Source organism: Solea solea, chromosome 15, assembly GCF_958295425.1.
Source record: "Solea solea chromosome 15, fSolSol10.1, whole genome shotgun sequence".
Taxonomy (NCBI): domain Eukaryota; kingdom Metazoa; phylum Chordata; class Actinopteri; order Pleuronectiformes; family Soleidae; genus Solea; species Solea solea.
In genome coordinates this window covers 12,354,413-12,366,371 of record NC_081148.1, presented here as the reverse complement: position 1 = coordinate 12,366,371, position 11,959 = coordinate 12,354,413, and the positions used below count along the sequence as shown (strand labels likewise).

General features: G+C 43.9%; 1 protein-coding gene across 2 annotated transcripts; it reads left to right on the top strand.

The window, feature by feature from the left end:
- The first annotated feature begins 3,346 nt into the window (after positions 1–3,346).
- cdc42ep3 (CDC42 effector protein (Rho GTPase binding) 3) lies at positions 3,347–9,861 on the top strand. Of its 2 annotated transcripts, none has more exons than XM_058650730.1 (2): positions 3,347–4,079; positions 8,033–9,861. In XM_058650730.1, exon 2 carries the CDS (start codon positions 8,263–8,265, stop codon positions 9,334–9,336), a length of 1,074 nt encoding a protein of 357 aa, XP_058506713.1. In that variant the 5' UTR covers positions 3,347–4,079; positions 8,033–8,262; the 3' UTR covers positions 9,337–9,861. The 2 variants fall into 2 exon arrangements, with proteins under 2 accessions (XP_058506713.1, XP_058506712.1); XM_058650729.1 differs by having other exon boundaries at positions 3,347–4,085.
- Positions 9,862–11,959: the final 2,098 nt, after the last annotated feature.

Sequence of the window (11,959 nt, the reverse complement as noted above, 5' to 3'; positions counted from 1 at the left end):
GGTGATGTACAGAGATTTAGATGTATGATGCAGGCAGGCGATGAAAGATGATGAAAAAGACACACGTTTACGTTTTATTTAACTGAACATTGTTGTATAATCCTTTTTTTTTATATTTTTAAATCAAACAAAGAGGTCAGTGAGCACAGTAACCACACTGTGAGCTGTAAATCTAGACCTGTTGCTGTCCTGACTCTTGAACTTAGCCAGGTTTTCTCAGTTGCTAAAATAGACACAAAAGCCGAGGTGTTACCTCTGGTGTGTGGTCTGCTTTAATTCAGGATGGTGCATCGCCCGCACACATACACGCGCACACAGAAAAACATTTCGGGATACGGCCACAGAGCAAGACAGTGTTTAGACTACCCACAATCCCCTCCTCCCCTCGTTTGGCTGCACATCTCCCGCCACTCAGAACACTGGCCAGTGCCCTCAGCCTTGGGTCCCTCCCTGTGTGCTGCCTTTAAGGCTGAGAACATTGTAAAATGTTTGCTGTCAGAATGGAAATGAATGTACAATAATAATGGACCTAAATTCAGCAGTTATAGATGAGACCGTCAACACATGGCGTCAAGTCTCCAGCCGTTTACAATGTACGTGCGCCTACGAGCATTTTATTCATTGTCATGTTTTTGAAAGTTGTGGAAAACGTTGACAAAAACTCCAATGAGCCCCTCTCCTGAGAGTCATCGGGATGAACATTACCGTTATACCGTCATTCGTCTTTATTATTTCAGACTCGTTCCTGTTTTTGAAACCAACCACTTCAGTATGAGCTGGGTTTCCATCTTTATGATGATGATACTGTTACTGTATACATTTCTCATGGCTGCAATTATTACTGCGTCCACATTATATTTTCCACATCCTCTCTCCATCTTCTAATGCGGGTAACATTATGGAGAATAGTATGTAAAGGTTGGCAAACTTCCACCAGTTTCAAATATTTGCACTGAAAGCCAGAAGCTGAGCTAGCAGCCGTTACATCGCTCATCGCAGTCAGTCTATAGCATTGCTTCGTGTTATTTCTTCATATTTGTCACCTCGATCATTCTGCCTCCTCGAGACAACAGGCGATAATGATGTAGCTTTGCTTCATAATGGGTGTGAACTCACAACATAGCAGCTCGAGGAGTGGAGGCGGTGGATGTGTCAACTAAGGGAGATTCAAAGTAAGTCTCTATGTCGACATATGTTACACCACGAGAGTTTGAAAAATACAGATTTTAATGACTGACTTTGCCTCATAAATTCCTGTTTGTTTGATTTTTTTTTCTACTTGTTTTACTTCAGTAGAAAAGGACTGTCGTGCTGTGTCATTTGAAACAAAGTGACCTCAGTGGAACAGTTTGGACAGGACACCCAAACACTTAGGAGAAACATCATGTAGAATGCTTTCTTTGTGTATGCGGCATGGGCAAAGCAGACCAAGACAAGCTGGTTTTGAACTGGAATAAAGAAAATAAGACTAATTCCTTCTAAAACACAACTTATGATTGAAAACATAAACAGGATGACAAGTATATTCCTGGCAAGCACTGTGTGTTCAACAGAATGCATTATTCAGTGTAGGTTAATGCTGCTTTCTTGAGTTTACTGAAGCAGTACGTGAGGAGAGTGAAGGGGAAAAAAACACTCCAAAACACAGCAGAAATGTGGTCTCATCAGGGAAACTGAAAAATAGCCTGAACCAATGATCTTACACTGGGGTGGGAAGTTTTGGAAACACTGACTTTTTTAGCTGGCCACATACTTACTTATATTTACAAATACCAACTTTGAGGCTTATTTGATCATTATCAAATGAGCATCATTTAGTGGCAAAAATAGAATATTCTTCCCAGCATGTATGGTTGCATTCATGTATAATTGCTTTATGTTGCCTTAGAATAAACCTTTATACTTTAGGGAAGGACCTTGCTTTAAAGAGGCTGCCATCTTGGGCCATGTTTCTAGCAGTCTGGATGAACAGCAAAAGCTTTTTCATATGTGAAGGCCACTGCAATTCCCTTACACACTTGGGAAAAGGAGGATTGAGAGGAGGAGAACACATCCAGAAAATACAGAAATGTGTATGCATGTTCAAGATTTAGTGTAGCCTATACTTAGAGCAATAGCACAAACCTGATGCTCTTAATCATGAGGTGGAACCCTAATTAATTTTAAGAAAAGGCATGTTTGAGCACATGTTGTACAAATTAAACTGCTAAGACCATCCTTCAATCACATCACTCCAAATCCAAATGCCATTGATCACAGAATTTGACAGCTGGTGGTGCCCTGAGACTTTTTTCACAGAACTATAAATCAATAAATCAGAGTCATTATCTAAAACCTATATAGGCTCCACTACTTTTGTGTTTTCTACAGAATTTATCACTGACTGTATTCCCCATCCTCTTGCTCTGGATTTCCCGAGGTTTATTGGTCTTCTTAAATGAGAAGACGGCATTGTGTGTTCTACTTAAAGATCATGTGCTGGCCACATGGACGTAGTGATGACATCACCCCAGGGCGACACGACAACACCACACTAAATGGGCTTCATTCACAACTGCTGTTTAACTGGTGCTATAATAATGCCTGTGTCAGTTAAATAGAATGTGTCTCTGCAACTCTGAGCTGTCCACAAACAGCCACAACCCCGCATTCATTGGCAAAGCATTATAGATGGGTAGTTATTACAGTGGTGCATCCATCACATGAAACTCAAACAAGGGGAGAGGTGGATTAAAGAGAAAATGCTCAATTCACCGGGGAGGAATGAGAATGTGTTGTGTTTGCACATCATATCCAGGACAATACATGGTTATTGTTTAAGTGCTACTGCAGCTTCACCCTTTTTTTCTTAATCGCGCATACACACATTCTCTCACACACCCACACTGATTGAGCTAAAGATACTCCTCCCCCCTACATTTATCTTTTTTTCCCTTTTGGAACTGTATGAGCAGACACTGACACACACCTCCTCTTCTTTACCCAATCTCAATGGGGAGAAATCACAGCAATGTCTGACATCACCTCTGAGCTGCACTGGTTACCAAGGTGACGGGACTTTTTTTTTTCTACACAAGAATAGAACTGAGAGTAAGGGGCGGTGCACTGGAAAGGTTCTTCATCTCCATGACTGAAGGACATCAGGTTAGAACCCTTACGCACGCTGTTCACTGTCCATGAGTCTGCATGTAAATGTTCTCTCCAGTGCTGCAGCATTCTGCAGTAATTAGCCCATCCTGCCTCAGCCTTGCTGCGGCTTTGAAAAAAGCATAAAGGTCATTGCAAAAATACATTTGAACAGAATCTGAAGTGAACTTTTACAATTACAGTTTGGGAAAATAACAGGGGGGTGTGTTTGTGCATGTGCGATGGTCAGATAAGGGCAGAGAGGCGAGGCTTTAAAGAGACACAGGGAGAATCCAGGCCAGTGTCTGCCGGCTGCATAGTTGTTATCAGATGTGGGCAGGGAGGGAACGAGTGCACACACTCACACAATCACTGTGCATATTATGTAGGATTGTTTTCGGGCAGGGAGTCGGCCAGACATCCCGTCAGGCATCTGCCTGTCTCTGCACAGTGCTAATTTTTGGGGGGCTGCAAGACCAGAGCTTGTGATCACTCATCACCACAGCCTAACCAAGGAGCAGGAAGCAGGGAGGATCCTCAAACACCACAGAGCTGCTTAAAAAATCTCAGCTCTGTGTAGAGAGAGGACAGAAATGCACAGGTGTTGCTAGAGAGAGAGAGAGAGAGAGAGAGAGAGAGAAGGGAGCAGAGACAAGGAGAGAGGGAGAGAGAGAGAGAGAGAGAGGAAGGGGGAAGGTGTAGGAGGAGACTTGACTGGCTTCATAGGGGAATAGGAGCCAGAGAGCAATTCCAAAACAGCTGTCCGGCAGACGTCCCAGTCGTCAGAAGTGCAGCCCGAGGCAGAGTCAGGAGGCAGGGCAGTGTCAACAAGCCACAGGAGCAGCACAGCAGCCACTCAACACACACATAAATGTGGGGCTGCAGCATTTGGGAGAACACCAGTGGTACCCGTGAAGGAATCGAGCTTGAGAATCCCCATCGGAACATCTGAAGTGAGTGTGAGTGAGAAAATCATTCATTTCATTCTCTTTTGGTTCAGTATATTAGGCGAGACAGTGTTGCTGCAGTTTACCTGTTCACATCAGAGGCATTGTGAAAGTCTTTGGTAGAAGGGGATTTTGCTTCATACCAGTGAAACGTGTGATAGCATGGAAAGATATTCTCATTCAAGAATGTGTGTCCGGCTCTCATACGTGCAACACGAGAGCTGCAATGTTAAGAGCAACATTATATCCTCCCTTCTTTCCAAGAGCAACATTTTTAGTCTGCCTACACGCTTAAGGCATGTTCCTCTGAAATGCAGATTCGGCTGTGCGGTTGTGAATTTTTTAAGGGGACTGTGTCTTTTTGTCGACAGATGTGTTGACATTCCGTCCATGTTTCATATGCTTTCATTCAACTTCCTGGTCATCTCTGCCAAGGATAACTCTAGCAAGTGCTAGCCATGCTTGTGGGTGGCATAAGGGGAGCAAGAACAAAAGTCAGAGTAAATACTCCACCCTGTTATTCACCCTCGTCCCAGCACCACCACCAGTCCCCCAAAAGTAAGGCCTTTGCCTATAATTGAGGGTTTTTTTACGTAACAAAAAATCTCAGTCTATTCTTTAAAGCTACCATTTACCCTCTGTGGTATGTGCATTTGCTTTTTATAACAGCTCCAAAGAGAGGGTCTTTCTGCTATTCAAAGACAGGACAGAGATCGAGGCCATGGTTTGAGATGTTGTACCTGGAATCTTCAAACTTCGTGTAGTTGCTTAGTAGACACATCTCGAGGAACGTATCTCCTACAGGCCGATGATGTTACACTGACTATAACTATAACGGCACTGATGTGAAATGTCAGCACAGTCATCCCAACACGGGTGGATTATTTACAGGATGCACGGGTTCTATTTTAAAGAATGGTGAAGTCATATGCAGGTCATATTTTGCGCAGCTGTTTTCCTAGGGCTCTCTCTGTTGGTTCCATGTCACCGGCACTGGAGCAGCTCAGCTAATACTGGCGCATCATTAAAGTGTAGAATTTGTTTAGACTACAGTAGGGTTACACTGCCTCTAAGAATATACTGACCCAGTTACAGTATATGGCACGTGACTCTTAGGTGTCCAGAAATACCCAGACGAATCTCAAGCCATTAGTTTAATTACCAGATATCTACCCCACATTTATCTGCCCCCGCACTTCAACTTTCATCACCTCACTCCCTCTGCTGCCCCCTCGCCAATAACCAACCCTCAAAGCACAAAGCAATGAGGCAAAGTTCTGTTTTTAAAGAGGCTCACTTCATGTCAAGACAGAGAGCTTGTTACTGACCCAGTGACACAATAATTGTATCATGCAGCTCCAATAATGATTGGGAGGCTGCTCAGTAAAGCACAATTTAAAAGGAAGGCATCATCAGATCCCCACATCCCCAGAGGTGAATGTGCAAATTTGGCCTTGGCTTCAAGATATACCAGAATGCACCACTATGAGCCACTAATGGATTTACTTGGTTAGCAGGCTATAAGGGTCCATCTTGGGATATTCTGAGCCATTTTCATTGATTCATTTCCTCTTTGGCCAACACAAGCTTACTAGGCTTACCAGATGTAACTAAATTGCAAAGGCTCTAGAGACTACACACACACACTCAAACCAATACTAATTTACTCAGGCTCTCATTAAATTAACTGGTGTTGCAGCAAATCCCTGAGAGATGAACATGAGGAAACGGTTTTATACTTTGCTGGTGGCCTCTGGAATTCCAGTCATATTTGCCCTCCAGTCCAAACTGAGCACCAGCAGGATAGTTAATGGGAAGGACAGACTTTCAGGCTTTCACCATACCAGCTGACTTCTCATGGGCCATAAGTGTTGACCTTGGATAGCATGCATAGCAGATGTCCCTCTGTGAGAGTTGAAAGAGTTGAATTGCTCATCTGCTCCAGGTTTTCCGTTAAGTTGTATCCGTACTATTGATTTCAACCAGCGGTATCATCTGTTACAATGCATGAACTGCGTGTTTTCCTTCTGGAGAGGATACACACAGACCAGCAAGGGGTCACCAGCGCACACCAATAATCAATTGTTATGTTTCACAGAAAGTGATTCTGGCAGAAGCGCAGCAATGACCTTCTGTTGTCAGACACAGAAAAACAAAAGTTAATACAGATATAGTTGAATGCGCTTTGATCCCACAGGAGGCAGATTTGGGCTTAGAGGTGTATTTGTTTCACTTCCTATCCAAGCCCAATATCCCAATGCAGTGAACATCAGCCGTCAAGGTTAGAAAAAAACGATGAGCAGCAGTGGAGGGGAAAGATGCTCAAGAACTACGTGGGAGGAAAAGAAATGCACAGGGAAAAATAAGAGGAAAGCTAAAGCCAAATAAATGGGAGATTTTGCTCTTCACTGCTCCCCCAACCACCCCTCCCCTCACCAAACACTGCAGCACTTCGTCAGCCTTCCTTTCCTATATAACTATTAGCAAACAAACACATTTTCCTTTGCAAACATGGCATACATTCAAAACTGCTATCTCTCAGAAGCACAGTCAGTCACCTCGTGCAAACACTGACACTCACACCAGCACTCAAATACACAAGGACCCTTGTCGGGTTCTGTTGCTATTCAACACACTCACACATGTTTTGCATCCCTCAGTGTTTGTTAGGACTTTTTATAGCACCGTCGTGCTTTCCGGCTGACAGGTTTATTTCTCTGGATATGGCAACCCCTAAAGCGAGAAGATTCTATACTGTTCTTCTCATCCTAAGTTAAATGAAGTCTCAGCTTTCATGGCAAAGATATTGATGCTGTGACACTGAAAACAGGAGTCAGTACAGTGGTTCCCACCCTGGTATTTGGATTTGAAATAGACAGCAAGTGTCTGTCTCTCTGGCTCCACACTAATGTGCCTGCTCAATAACTGTAGTCCACTTAAAGTGTCTGTGATAAGGTTGATGCAGTGTGTCTCCTCTGGCTCAGTTACAGCAGGAATGTGGATGTTTTCTTAGTGAAACCTTCTTCTTTTTTTTTCTTTTTTTGGTGGGGTGGACTTGACCGCCCAGGCACTTTGTGCAACGGTGTACTCTGTCAGACGGTCACTGCTGACAGACCTTTCAAAAGTAAATATGTCTATAAATGGGCAAGCTCTCTCCTCACTGGTCCCCACCCCCACCCCCAGTCTCTCGCTCTCACACACACACACTGTCAAATCCCTGCCTCCACGGAGTGTTTTTCCCTTTCTCTTTGGTTGCCATGTCATTTAAAACGGTCAAACCAATTCGCTCCTCTTTTCACTTAATGGATTTGAAAAGGCAGTACACAATCAGGCACCTCTTTATCAAACTCAATACCCCCTGCATAATGTTTACCCATCCTGATGTATTCTCAGCACTTATTAAACTTGGAGCTGACCCCTCGACCCATCAAAGCCAAATCAGTTTACATTCTGCATCACCATCTTTTTTAAGATCCACTTGCTCACCAGTCCTTTCACTCTAGCTCTCTCAATCCTCCTAAACCCCTTAAACCCCCCCCCACCCTTTCTTCCCCAGATCCATCCCTCTCTCTATCTATGTGCGTGTCTGAGCAGTAGCACGCTGCTAAAACAAGCGCCCCTGCTCTGATCCTACTAAATTCCCCTTTACTTCTCCTCTCCCAATTTGTGGTCCAGCTGTTCCACATTAGCACATCCAGAGTTGTGGAGGCCAGAGCAGGCTCATGTTTGGAAATGTGAATAGAGCAGCAAAACGCCTAAGACCAAGGCCTCATCCTCCTCTTCTAAGTTCACCAGATGCAAGAAATGATGAGGATGTTTTGTTTTTTTCTGCAGAGTTTGTGTGGGACTTGAAATGGTGACCAGATTTCTTTTTTCATGAAGACAAGAAAAGAGTTGTACCAGTAGCAGCATGTTTTAGAAGAAATTCTGACATATTCTTTATCTGTTTCTCATTTCAGACAAGTGCCCATTGGACCTTTCTACACCAGCAGACGTGTCTCATTTGGATTCCTGTTTCCCGATCGATGCTGCAACTGCTGCAATTATTTTTGGAGTCCTGTTTGACCAGCGTGCTTCTGAGGATGTAACTCTAGCTTCGCCCCTGAGGAACTGTAACGTCCAGAGCTTAAAGAGCACATCCAACTTGTCCATCCAGCATTTATCTGAGCTCTTCGTCACAGAAACAGCCATGCCAGCAAAAGCCCCCATATACCTGAAACCAACCAATAATAAAAAGGGGAAAAAATGTCGTCTCAGAGATATGTTGTCCCCAGATATGATCAGTCCACCACTCGGGGACTTTCGTCACACAATCCACATTGGCAGGGGTGGGGAGAGGGACGTCTTTGGAGACATGTCCTTCCTCCAGGGGAAGTTTGAGCTTTTACCAGGGAAGGTGGATGTCCACCCTCAGTATGGCATCCAAGGCGAGTTTCTGCGAGCAAACAGTATCGGCGATGCTTCCTTCGCAGAGACTCCCTCTCCGGTACTCAAGAATGCCATCTCCCTCCCAACTATTGGTGGCTTCCAGGCCCTCACCCTTCCACTGATATCCTCCACTGTGTTCTCCATGCCCCCAGAGCCATTGGACAACATCATGGGGCCTGCAGCTCCAATGAAACCGGACTGCTCTGAGGCAGTCGAGATCCTACAGATGGATGCTTTGTTGCGTTCCATGGATGTCTTTGGCAACGGGTCGTCATCTCCTTCCACAGATATCCAGTCAAAGCCAGATGTCCTATTGGATCTGCTGGAAAACACCGATATGTCCACCTCTAAGGCAGTTGCCAAAGCCAACAAAATAAATAAGAGTGAAAGTATATTTGATAAGTCATCATCTTATTATATCAACAGCCACAGCAGCAGCATCTACAAAGCTAACGGAAGTCTGAACAGCACCATAAGCACTGACAGCTTTGACAGCTTTAGCGGCAAAGGGGACTTTCCAAACAAGAACTGCAATGGTAAGGCGAGTCTCAGCAGCAACAGCAATATTTATGGACACTTTAACAATGACATTAGCCTGGGCTTCAATCAGGAGCTTCCAAAGTGCAACAGAGAGTGGGTGGATAGGGACAGTGGTGTGGAGGAGGGTCGCATCTGTGATTTTAATTTTGAGTTTTCCAAGGAGAAGAGCACGTCGCAGGACTCCCTCACCCAGATCACAGGGTCATTCCTCTCCCTCGAACTTGATCTGGGCCCATCCATCCTCGATGATGTGCTCAACATAATGGATAAACCCGCAGCAAAGAGCAGGCCTTGAGCTGTGGTGAGGTCCTAAAGAAGAAGAGGAAAGGAATTTTCAAACTATAGCCACGTGGAGAGAGACTCACAAAGCAATCAAAATGGTGTCTGGATATATCATTAAGATCAAAATGAGCTAGAAAAGACTGAGTTGCTTATGTTGTCATTGTCAAAACACGTAAATATTCTTGCTTCTATGGAGTGTTGATTCTTCTATTTGTTCTTTATCATGCTAGCTGCATGTGTAGGATGCATGTGATAGTGGGTAACAGCTAGATCACAGCCATTGTGCCTTTGCTTTTAATTTACTTTACGTGTTTTACGTTGACTTTCACGGTATCATTTTAAGGCTCCTTGCTTTTTTTACGCTGTCAGACTCTCGATGAACATTTAGCATTCTGTGAATTTAAATGTGTTTAACAAAGCACTCATTTGTTTGTCACTTAGGTCATTTCCCACATGACAATTTCAAACAGAACACTATGCATATTTGTGTTTTTGAAACTGTAACACAAATAAATTAATTTTGTGCCATTTTGGCCAATTTCGTGTGAGACTTGTGTGTACGTACAACAGACGTGAGTGTTAAGTCCAAAAATACCTTTACTAGATAGATAGAACTCCAAGAAAGGCTGGAAAACAAGAATAATGCCAGAAAAGTGAAGGCACAAGAGGGAAAGTTCAAACACGAAAGATACCAAGTAAAGAAAGAGCGACACATTGGCAGAAAGGACAGAATAGATTTATTTTCTCTCCTCTCACATTCCTTACATTCTGCTTCGCTGCCCACTGGGAGCACCGGTGGGTCTTCATCTGCCCAGCCAGGCGCCTGCTCCATTTGTTTGCATGTGGACAGGACAGGCAGAGGAGGGGTCTTTGAAATTCCCTGCATTCCAGCCATAGAGCACAAGTGTCCACGACCAGACATAAATCAGCTGTTTCAAGAGAAGAGGGAGGGCTTTAGTCCTGGAGCCACACCATCCATCAGCTATATGTGTGTACAGAGAAATGAGGCTATAAAACACATGCTTACAAACTGCAGGCAAACATTGGTCAGTGCTGAACGATAGATGAGCCCTCGTCTTCAGTCTAATGACAATAAAGACATGTTGACCCAGCAGTGTAAAAGAAACAGCCTGAATGTGCAGCTTCTTGAATGTAGCCACCCCTCAGCTGTGGCCTCCTCCTCAGCCTGATACTCTGTCCCAGTGGGGTTTTTCAGTACAGTCAAAAGGGGTAAGTCATAATATGATCCAGTGGAGACTTATAGCGGGCTTCCCTCAAACACCCACGTGCCACTTTGTCATGCATGTGCAGTGAAAACAAGATTGTCTCAAATTCGTCTGTTGTAGCTAATTTCATATGCAAATAATTATCTGGGGTTGATTCCACGTCTGTCATTGACCACACTGATGTGGCCAACCTCTCCGAATCCCTCAAAGGACTCAGAATGTCAGTAAACAACCCCAACAAAACCCAGCAGAGGCATCTGAAGGCACTGTAAAACCAGATGTTAGAGGAGACATGGACATTTCCCCCGTGCAAGAAAACCAATGTCATGGCAGACACGGCAGCCACTGGAAAATCCCAGCATAAGTGCTTAAGAGTGCATGCAACCCTGACACACGACTAATGAAAACCTGTGCTGTTAAGGTAGAGTAATTACTGTGTTTATACCTGCAATGGTACATCATCAATGACAGCCTTCGTTTTTTTACAGGTGAAGACCTCAAGCAAACTCTCTTTGGTTTACAAAAGAACTTGCAACCACAGCGCTCTAGTGTGTTGTGTAACATCAGAAGAATGTCTGCGTTTCTGTGGAGATGCCAATGTTCTCTGACACAAAATACCTCCCCGGGCTCTGTTTTTTTACTGAGCGAACAGCATGAAAAAAACCTTTTTTCTAAATGTTTTATTTTTATTTTTTAAGGATGAGTAAAACAATGCATCAGAAAAGCACAACCTGGCAAGTGTGTTGGCTACCGGCAGGCACACAGTGTTTTGTCTTGTTTCTGGCTTCAGTCTATGTGGAGCCTTAGGGCATAAAAGGTGCCAAAGATGATAGAAATAGTCTTGGTGGAGTGTTTTTCATTTTCACAGGGCCAAGTTTGAAGTTCGACTCAAAGAAATCTTGACTTCCACCGCCTCTGATGAATAAATCTGACCTTGACCTTGATGTCCCGTGTTATTGCAACAACGATCCGGCACAGCAACACAATCAGGCGACTCAGTGTGGCGCCCACAGACTCAGAAAACAATCTTCCACTTGTTTCCTGAGCACGTCACCGCATTGTTTATTGCTTTGTTTGGCGTTTTCGGTTTGCGCGAATATTTATTTATATAAATCATGTGAGAAGTTACTCGACAAAACAATTATTCAAACACATCCATACTAGTGTTACGGAAAAACAGGGGAGCAGCTGCAAAATTGGTTGCGTTAGTTGAGAGAGGGAGGTGACATGGGTGTTGCCACTACCTGCTGCCTTGTAATTTCCAAACCAGTTGCTTTGTCAGCACAAAGAGAGAAATAAAAAACCCTCATTGCTCAATTCTGGCTCTTTGATTGTGATGTTTCAGAAGGATGGTGGAATGAATGAGAAGAGGGAACATAAAGAACTTTTCAGACATTTGCTAGTTAATAC

What these genes read in the sequence shown, in the direction of transcription:
- cdc42ep3 (XM_058650730.1), top strand. Translation starts at nt 8,263, where the DNA reads ATGCCAGCAAAAGCCCCCATATACCTGAAACCAACCAATAATAAAAAG.